The sequence below is a fragment of the Trypanosoma theileri genome, assembly GCF_002087225.1.
Source record: "Trypanosoma theileri isolate Edinburgh chromosome Unknown TM35_Tth_113_V1, whole genome shotgun sequence".
NCBI lineage: Eukaryota > Euglenozoa > Kinetoplastea > Trypanosomatida > Trypanosomatidae > Trypanosoma > Trypanosoma theileri.
The window spans coordinates 13,731-23,584 of NW_021639955.1; the positions used below are offsets into that span (position 1 = coordinate 13,731).

At 37.1% G+C, this 9,854-nt stretch overlaps 3 protein-coding genes across 3 annotated transcripts; all 3 read left to right on the forward strand.

Annotated features, from left to right (window-relative positions):
- Positions 1-626: 626 nt before the first annotated feature.
- On the forward strand, positions 627-1,589 carry TM35_001131060 (uncharacterized protein; the record flags this gene model as incomplete). Its single annotated transcript, XM_029031734.1, has 1 exon — positions 627-1,589. One exon carries the CDS (start codon positions 627-629, stop codon positions 1,587-1,589), a length of 963 nt encoding a protein of 320 aa, XP_028876976.1.
- Positions 1,590-1,984: 395 nt separating this feature from the next.
- Positions 1,985-5,839, forward strand: TM35_001131070 (uncharacterized protein; the record flags this gene model as incomplete). The annotated part of the gene is made up of 1 exon (XM_029031735.1): positions 1,985-5,839. The coding sequence occupies one exon, from the start codon at positions 1,985-1,987 to the stop codon at positions 5,837-5,839; it is 3,855 nt and encodes a 1,284-aa protein (XP_028876977.1).
- A 938-nt stretch (positions 5,840-6,777) lies between these two features.
- On the forward strand, positions 6,778-9,396 carry TM35_001131080 (dipeptidyl-peptidase 8-like serine peptidase; the record flags this gene model as incomplete). The annotated part of the gene is made up of 1 exon (XM_029031736.1): positions 6,778-9,396. One exon carries the CDS (start codon positions 6,778-6,780, stop codon positions 9,394-9,396), a length of 2,619 nt encoding a protein of 872 aa, XP_028876978.1.
- Between the last annotated feature and the right edge of the window lie 458 nt (positions 9,397-9,854).

The following is a 9,854-nucleotide window of genomic DNA, read 5'->3' on the forward strand; positions in this document are numbered from 1 at the left end:
TATATATATATACGGTTTTCTTGCAATAATAACAAGAAGAAAAGAAAAAAAAAAAGAATCTCCCCTCTCGTATTTGTTTACATTTCCCAAAAGTCAGGTGTGCCCTTTTAAGTCTATCCCTCACCTCACCGACATTCCCAGACGTATTCATGCCTTTGACATTCATTTTGTGCGCCATTTCACTATTGTTTCTTTCTTTGTTTGTTGTTCTTTTCGCCTCATGAGATACTCGAACACTATTCATGAGAGTATACGGACCATCATTCTCTCTCTCTCTCTGTATGTATATATATATTTTTTTTTTACAAATTCCCTTTTTTTCATTCTTTTTTCTTTTCTTTTGTTAATAGTCTTACTGAGGGTCCTATACATCATATATATTTACAATATCAGAGAATCAGACGACAAGAGTAGGGCCTAGAAGAGTCCACATCAAGAAGAAGGAGAAAAATAAGAGAAAGAAAGAAGAATAAATAAAAGAAAAAAAAAAGAGAAGAGTGCGTGAGTGGGTAACTTGGAGAAGAAGAGAACCTTAACAAACCAACAAACAGTGAAAAAAAAGGAAGAAAAAAGAAAAAAAGAAAACAAGAGAAAAGTTTGTAATTGCTTTAAAACTATACAGAGTGATGTTGACACCAGAGCAATCAGCTCTCGCCGAGCATGCGTTTCGCACATTAGACCGTAAAGGCAATGGTGTGGTTCCACTGGAGGATATCTGCCGTGTGTATGATGTCTCTAAACATCCCCGTGTGAAGGAAGGTGTGATGGCGCCCTCTGCTGCTCGTGAAATGTTAATTTATCAATTTAATAACTGTGTAAAGGAACTAGGGGGTGTTACACTGGATGTATTCATGCGCTTTCATGAACGTATGGCTATGGAAGCGGAAGAAGAACGAACCGCCGATAAAGAGAAGTTCTTAACAGAAGTCATTGCTGGTGTTTGGCGTATAGGTGAACTCCTGCAGCCAACCTGTATTCGGCCAGTAATTCCCATTGAAGGATTCCCAACCGGCATTTATTCCACACAACACATGTCGCTTGTGTGGCCGGATCCAGATGCGGTGTCGGATGGATATGTATTGCGTGTTATTCGCGATGTCGTGTTGCCCATCTTCTCACGTGGGGATTTACCGCCGCAGTTGCGTGGTTTCTTTGCCTATCCATCGGAGTTGGCGGGAATGCGGTTAATAGAGGTCCCCACACAAATTGCCCTCAAGCGTTGGTTGGACTTTGCGTGGGAGTATGCGGAGGGAAAGTATGCCGCGGTGGAGGGCATTATCTCCGCCCGCGTGGATCTCGACAGTGTGCCGCCGTATTTGCGGGATCTCATCATTGAACACACGGCGGCGGTGCGGTTGCCGGCGGTGCGGTTTCTGCCCACCACAAAGGCAATCAATCCCATGTATAAATGCAGTAGTCAGGAGTATGGCTATGGGGTGGAGGAGGAGGTGAAGCATGTGCAGAAGTGGAAGGAGAGAACATTTGATGGAACGGCGTATGGATTGATTTATCACGGACATGTAGGGAAGTTCACAAAGAAACACTATGGTCGGGCACAATCAAATGCGGCCAGTGGTATCAATCTGTAAGTCCTTTTTCTTTTTCTATATATTGGTTTATTTGTTTTTTTTTTGTTTTTTTTTGCCCCTCTCTCTCCCTCTCGCCTTCTTTTACTCTCTCATTACCCACAGATGAAAGAGTAAAAGAGAAAAAAAAGATGTTTATTTGTGGGACTTTTTTTTTTTTGGAAAATGTGCGTGTGTGCAATTTGTATGCATGTACTTGTATAGGCAATTAAGAAATCTCAAACACAAATGTTTACTTTTTTTTCTTTGGAATCTATGTATGTATGCTGTATATATATATATATATATATATATATATATATATATCTGCATAGACGATCATGATGTTTCTTCTTCTTTTTTTTTCTTTGTTTTTTTTTTCTCTTTAATGGGTTTACTTTGTGTAATAGAGGTAAAGAATGGAAAAAGACGCTAGGGTACTAATCCATTGGGTGCGGAAATGGAATGTAATAAATGATGCTCTCATTTACTTTGCGAATAGTTCTCACGCACTACATTCTTTTTCAGTTAGTAATCATAACGGTATCTGTGAGAGCAATAATGAGAATAGTAATGAAAAACTAAACTCTTTTTCTCTATTGGAATCAAGAGAAGATACGAATAACAATAATTTGGTATCTACACAAGAAGATGAAAGAAATCAAGGGAAAAAAGAAACAAGTGAAAAACATGAGGAAAAAACTTCTTTTACAGAAGCAGCAGATATTGGAAATATATCGATGCTTTATGCTGAAGTGTATGGTATGGTATCGATCTACGGTAAGGTGGGATTCTGGTCTAATGCTGTTGTTCTTCAGCATCTTCTCGCCTCCTCTATTCGTGCCTGGTTGGAGCAACTGTGTATATGCAGTAATAACCGACTTTGTATATATCCATTACAGGATACTGGGGAATTAACTCCACCACAATTATCGTGGTCAACAGAGATGCTTGAAAGTCTTTGGGAAGAGGCACTGCAGGCAAATAGTAAATCATGGTTACAGTCTGTGGGAAAGTTTGCAGTTGCAGAGATAAAGAATTCATCCATTTCTAAAAGTCAAATGGATAACGAACCAGGTGATGATCATAATAATGATAGTTATAAAGATAATAATAATAATAATAATAATAATAATAATAATAATAATAATAATAATAATAATAATAGTGATAGTAATTATAATAGTAGTAATATGAGAGTCCATACGAAGGATGAAGAAGATGTAATGGCACTTCATACACTTGTTAGTTTTTCCTTACATTATATTCGTATGCGGTGGCTTTTAAAGATTGTATTTCTTCGAGTGGATGTTGAAATGAATGAAATTGCATGGCGTATTCTGCGTAGTTCTGTATTTTTAACACTACAGTATAATAAGATTATGATTGAAAAGATTCTCTGTCATGCAGCGGAGCAGTGTCTAGTAAAGAAGTGTTTTGATAATAATAATAATAATAATAATAATAATAATAATAATAATAATAATAATAATAATAAACTCAGATTATCAGCATCAACTTCAGAAGAAGATATGGAAGTCTCTTCCTTTCCTTATCTATTACAACGTATTTGGAAAGGTGATACGTCTCTTATCTTTCGAGTCTTCACAATGTTAGATGACTGTCGGGCTTCTAGCATTACAAATGCCGTTACGGAAAGAGTTGTGGAACTCTGCAAACAACAGGGATTTGAATTGGCGCAGGTGAAATTGGGACCTCTCCTTGTTCACACTGGAAAGTGTAATCCCAATAATATTAATAATAATAATAATAATAATAATAGTGAGGAGATGAAGAAGAATACACCTACACTAGAGGATGTTACCGCTTCCTTACATCAATGTATGAATGCCTTCTTACAACTACGCAGTGCTGTTCTTCTCTTCTTTGGTGGGACCAAACACTTTCTTGATAAAATCTCACAACTTGGAAGAGAACGGGCAGCACAGGCCACACGTGCATTTTCTATTGGATTTTGTCAAGGCGATGTTCTCATGAAGTTTGTGGATATCTGGGCTATGCCAATGTGGCTGCATACATGCACAGAAGAGTGTAAACGGCCATTACGAGATACAGGAAGTTTTCCATACGACTCTGATGGGGAACATCTCAATAATAATAATAATAATAATAATAATAATAATAGTGATAGTTCTGTTATTTTTCATTCTATGAGTGAAGCCCTCTCACAATTAGGGGAAACAGAAGAGACCTCCCTAAATGGTACTCAAAGGAGTTATCATCATCATTATAATAATAATAATAATAATCATCATCATCATCATAATAATGATAATAACAGTACTAGTTCAGTACCTCCACATCCTGGATTGGCAACCCTTATCTTTTTTATTAGTCCAGAACTTCGTTTACTTGAAGAGTTTGAATTACACTTTGCGGTGGCGGTCCAACAACACCTGGAGGATCTTCTGGCGAAGGAACAAGGTGTAAGTGAGACTCCACGTTCTCTCCCACGTGAGGTTTATCAATGTTGTGTATTTCTTCTTAAAATGACGAATCAAATGCTACAGCCAATTGCAGCTGGAGGAATCTACGCAACACTTCGGGCTGTGCGAAAAGGTATACAAACCTTTTTTCTTCGCCGTGAACCCTCCGTGATTCTCACCTTGGCAAGTGCATTATATACACAAGTGGTGCGAGATACCGCGGTAGATGCGGGTCATCTTGAGATTGTGGATACTATTCTTGAACTTGTTTCTCTTCTTCACTCGAAAGATCTCTTTATTGACTGTTATGCCGGTCTGTTGGCACCAAGACTTATGAAGATGCGACAGGTAACGGAATTAGAGGTGGATACGGAAGTTATTTCACGTTTATCGGTTCGATTAGGGAATTCATTAGCCTCTGATCTCTTTGCATTATTGCGGGATGTGCGAGGAAGTATGATAGATGTTTGTTGTGTTAATGCTACTAATACTACTGTGATGGAAGATTCATCTCCATTTATGGATGATGTACGTGTTCTCTGTAGTGCTAGATGGGAAAAGTATACACCTGTTATGATACGATTGACAGAGATGCAATTACACTTTCAGACAGAAGGATGGTTTGATGAAAGTATGTTAAAGACGGTGGAAGTGTTTGAGAAGTGTTATGATGCCTATATGCATAAAAGTTCATCCACTCTGGAAGATGGGAGAAATAATCTCTTTAATAATAATAATAATAATAATAATAATAATAATAATAATAATAATAATAATAATAATAATATGAATAATAATGATGATAGTAGTAGGAACCCACCGCATCATTATAATAACCTTCAGTACTCCAATACCAATCATAACCATCATATTATTACCAATACGAATATTTCTCATTATAATAACAGTAACAACAACGATAATAATAATGATAATAACAGTCATTATTATTATTATCATGACAACAGCAACAATAACAATAACAATATGAACCGTGAAAGTAGATTACCTGCATCTCTGGTTTCTCCCATGGGAGTCGCATCCACAACTACACATCGTGGAGTTCAGCGACGACTTCTCTCGTGGTCGTTGGGCGCTGGAACTCTCACAGTTGTTTGTCATGCCGCACAAATAGAAAAAGATGAGCCGGAGAGTACTGTGCAGATCACCATGCCGCCTGTTGGATTACTATTACTGCAGGCATTAGAGCGACAGGATAGATTGTGTAGTACAGACACAGACACAAGCAGAGCTCTCACATTTGAGGCACTATATTCTTTATTACCCGTGAAAGTACCAAAGCCACTTTTTGGGGTACTGTTGAGTGGATTGGTCCGACATGGCATCGTTCGCAGACACTTCCACAGTGAAGAGGAAACAGACACTAATAATAATAATAATAATAATAATAATAATAATAATAATAATAATAAAAGAGTCGGTGTGAATGGAAAGGGTTTCTACACGTACACTCTACCATCTAACTTCACGGCTTGCAAAAAGCGAAAGATTGTCATTGATGCGGCGGATGCCATTCATCATTGGGTCCCACACGCACAGGATCCCCGCGGTGAGGGCAAATCCTCTGTGAATGCCCTCAGTGGAATGGTGGATGTGGAGCGAATGAAGAAACTGGAGGCCTGTATTGTGCGGATAATGAAAAGTAAACGTCGACTCTCTCACGTGAGTCTCTTCAGTTGTGCGGCGGAGCAGTTGGGAATGCAGTTTGCGGTCACGGGGCCCATGTTGAAGTCGTGTCTGGCGGAATTGATTGAACGGGAGTTCCTTGCACGGGAAGGGACGGATAATTATATCTACATTGTGTGAGTTGTTGTTAATATTCTTCTTCTTGTTGTTGTTGTTGTTTATAGTTTATGTTGTTTATAGTTTGTGTTGTTCTCTTTCATTCTCTCTTTGTTTTTTTTTTGTTTATTATTATTATTATTATTATTATTATTATTATTATTATTACTATTATTAGTAGTATTCATTTCACGTAAATGTCTACACGAAGCGTATATATCTATACGGTCTATTAAATTCACACTGTGTGTATCTGTAAAGTTTATCTCTACATAATGAAGGTGTAATACAGTAAATTTTAAATTTAAATGATATATTTCTATTGATGCCATCTGTTAATGCATCGAGTTATTACTTTTTTATTCCTTTTTCAGTTGTATTGTTTTTTGTTTTTGTTTTTGTTTTTCCATCATTGTTTGTTGTCGTTGTTGTTGTTGTTGTTTTGGCATTGCTTTCATTATTGTCATCGTGGTTGTTGTTGGTGTCTTTCAGTTCCGCTTCTAGTTCATATTATTTATTTATATTGAGAAAGAGAGAGAGAGAGCATGTTGAGAATAATACCAATTTTGTTTCTCGCATTGACTTAATTTCCAGTTCTACCTTCTCGTACAATGCATATGGAGGTATATCTGTCTATCTATCTAAACCTACCTATCTATATATACACAATATATATATATATATAATATGTGTGAGTTAATATTCTGCATATTTCCTTCTTAAATTTCTACAGTCTGTTCACACAGAGAGAGAGAGATATGTTTATACACCAAGACTAATATATATATATATATATATATATTTGGGTATTAGAGAGATTTCCCTTTTTTCTTTTCTTTTCATTTTATTTTCTTCTTTAACACAACAACGTACAAAGTAAAGAAGAATAGAAAGAAGAAGAACAACAACAAACAAACAAAGAAAGAAAAAAAAAAAGAACAGGAGAGCTTAAAAGAACAAAAATGTCTAAACTTCCTCTTAAAACATACGTGGAGGCGCTAAGATCCTTCGATACCTCCACCACTGGACCAGGAAAGCCCCAACAACTATCTATAATAAATCAACAACTCTATTGGCTACAAGGTATGAATCAAGAACTCTTTACAGTTTCTCTTGAAGACACAAATGCCGTTCCCACACGTGTTATTCTGAGAGAAGAAGAAGAAGAGACTGCGCAGAAGTCTATTGATGAGTCTCGCCCAATATCAAAGGAAGAGGAATTGTTAAGAGAAAGACTACGACGACGGGTAACAGGTATTAGTAGTTACCGTGTACGTTCATACGATAAAGCGGTATTCTTTACAAGTGGAACCAATATGTTTTTATACTATCCATCCCGTCAACAGGCACCATTGAAAATATTTGATTATATCCATGAAGAGACAAGAAAACGATTCTTTTCTACAGAAGGTAAACCTTTTCTTTGTATTCAACATCTTGAACATGTTCACAACTCTCTACCTTCAGAAGATGATGAACATACACATACCAATATGCTTAATATTATTACCTTTATATATGATAGTAACTTGTATAGGGCAACTATTACGGAACAACAAGATGATACAACTCTACCACCTCTTATTGTAGATGTGGAAAGTATAACAACATTTGGGGATAAATTACATGAATGTGGAACGGCAGATTATATTATGCAAGAAGAGTTCTCCCGATATACTGGACACTATTCTACAGATCATTATGTTTTATTTACTTATACCGATACTTCCATGTTACGTTTGGTTTCCCTTCTTGATGGTACGGATAACTCCTCTATAGAGGAAATGATGTATTGTCGAGTGGGAGATCCAAATGCCCGCAGTGTTATTGTTGTGTATGAATTAAAAGATAAACGCTATCGAGTTATCCCACGAGATGCTATTAACACTATAGCTCCATGGGCAGAATACATTCCACGATTTGGTTTTAAAGATCATCATACGATTTACTTTTCTCTACTCAGTAGAACACAGGAACAGTATTGTGTGTTATCCTGTCCAATAGAATCTCTCCCAGTGGTGGAAGTCAATGAAATAGCGAAATACTTCTCAGATGAAAACACTCATGCTAATTCCAACACACATTCAGAAAAAGATACTTCTCATCTTAACAAGAAACAGGGATCCACATCCTCTGTGGCGATGCCCACCTTTACTATAGAATGGGAACAAAGTATACCATGGGCATGGGTAGAAGTGAAACCAGGTCCACCTATTATATTTGGAAATGATTATGATATTACGGTCTGTCATGCCAGTGATACTCCTACAGCTCATTATCATATCTTTGTACGAAAAAGTGGGACTGATAAAAATGCATGGCGACCATTAACACAAGGGGAATGGAATGTAAAACCAGACAGTCTGTGGGTAATCTCGGATAGAGTTATATTTATTGCAAACGCAGGTAATAGAATAGGAAATATATTATTCAGTGTACCACTACAAATAAGTGAACAAGCGGCATCGGAAGATCAATTAACACGACTTTCACCTCTTAATGAACATGTTTACAATTTTACCGTAAAGAATGGATTATTATGTTATGTGGCTGGTACAGCATCTCAACCACCGGAATTATATCAAACTACATTACATAATACAACTGTACGACATTTAATTGAAACCAAATGGTATACAGCAGATGTAACGGGAGAAAAGGAAAAGATAAAAACTAGTAGTAGTATTAAATTGGATGATTTGGTCATTCCAACCATTATCACCACTGTTAATAGACGAGGTGTTCCTCTCAGTGGTCGATTGTTTGTATCCCCTCATGTGGTTCCTGGTAAACCTGCTCCATTGGCTATTTACGTCTATGGTGGTCCACATGTACAACTTGTGTATGAAAACGACTATGATGGTACCTGCAAAGCCATCTTTCAACTGTTAGTAAAGATGGGTATATCGGTATTGGTTGCGGATGGACAAATGAGTAATGCGAATGGATTACGTGATCTCAGCATCTGCAAACATAACATGGGTAACTTTGAAACCAGTGACTATGTAGATTTCGCACGATATATTTCTTCTTCCTCAACGCGTCTCCCGTGTGGATTAACAGTAGATCCCGCACGATTGGCGGTCTTTGGCTGGTCCTACGGGGGCTACGCCACTCTGCTGGCGATGTCGCAGGCGGCGGATGTGTTTAAAATCGGATTTGCCGGCGCTCCTGTGGGGGATTGGAGACTCTACGATACCGGATACACCGAGCGATACATGGGTGAACTCTACACAACAGAGGGAGAAGAAAAAGAAGAGGAAGAAGAAAGAAAGGAGGGAGCAGAGACTGGGAAAGAAGGAAAAAGAAAGATAATGAGTCAAGCTTATCTCCATAGCACCATTGCAAACTTTGTATCAGGATTCCCAGATGACTTAAATCGTGTTTTTATCGCTCATGGTTTACTGGATGAAAATGTACACTTCTTTAACACATGTGCTGTTATTAATGCCATGATAGAAGAGGGAAAACCATACCACATTGTTCTCTATCCAGGTGAACGTCATGGTTTGATGAAGAAAAAAGCATCACGTCTTCATCACGACGCAATGATTGTCAAAACACTTGTTGAGATGCTCTAGAATAAATCTAGTAAGAGTAACATTGCATTTATTATTTCCAACCTCCATTTTAAACCACTGCACGTCATTATCATTTCCATGTCAAATCATATTAGCAAAAATAAATCATCATAATCATAACGGGAGGGGGGAAGAAAAAAAAAAAAAATGATTGAGAAGCATTACCAAAATCAGCAACTCAATAGAACTGACAAAATACAACATTATTTATATTATTGCAACAACAATTCAACTACAAAAAAAAATTCAAGATTACTTAAATTAATACCAAAAGAAAAAAAAAATATTTTCACAATAACAAAAACACATTTTACTCTCTCTTCACCTCTAATTCTTGCACAATAAAAATACAAATATACAAAGGGCATTTGTGATGAACTTGCTATGTTATATTATTGGAAGACGAGTCTGAACACTGATGCATTATATTTTACGGCACTGATGATGCAACGAAGGGC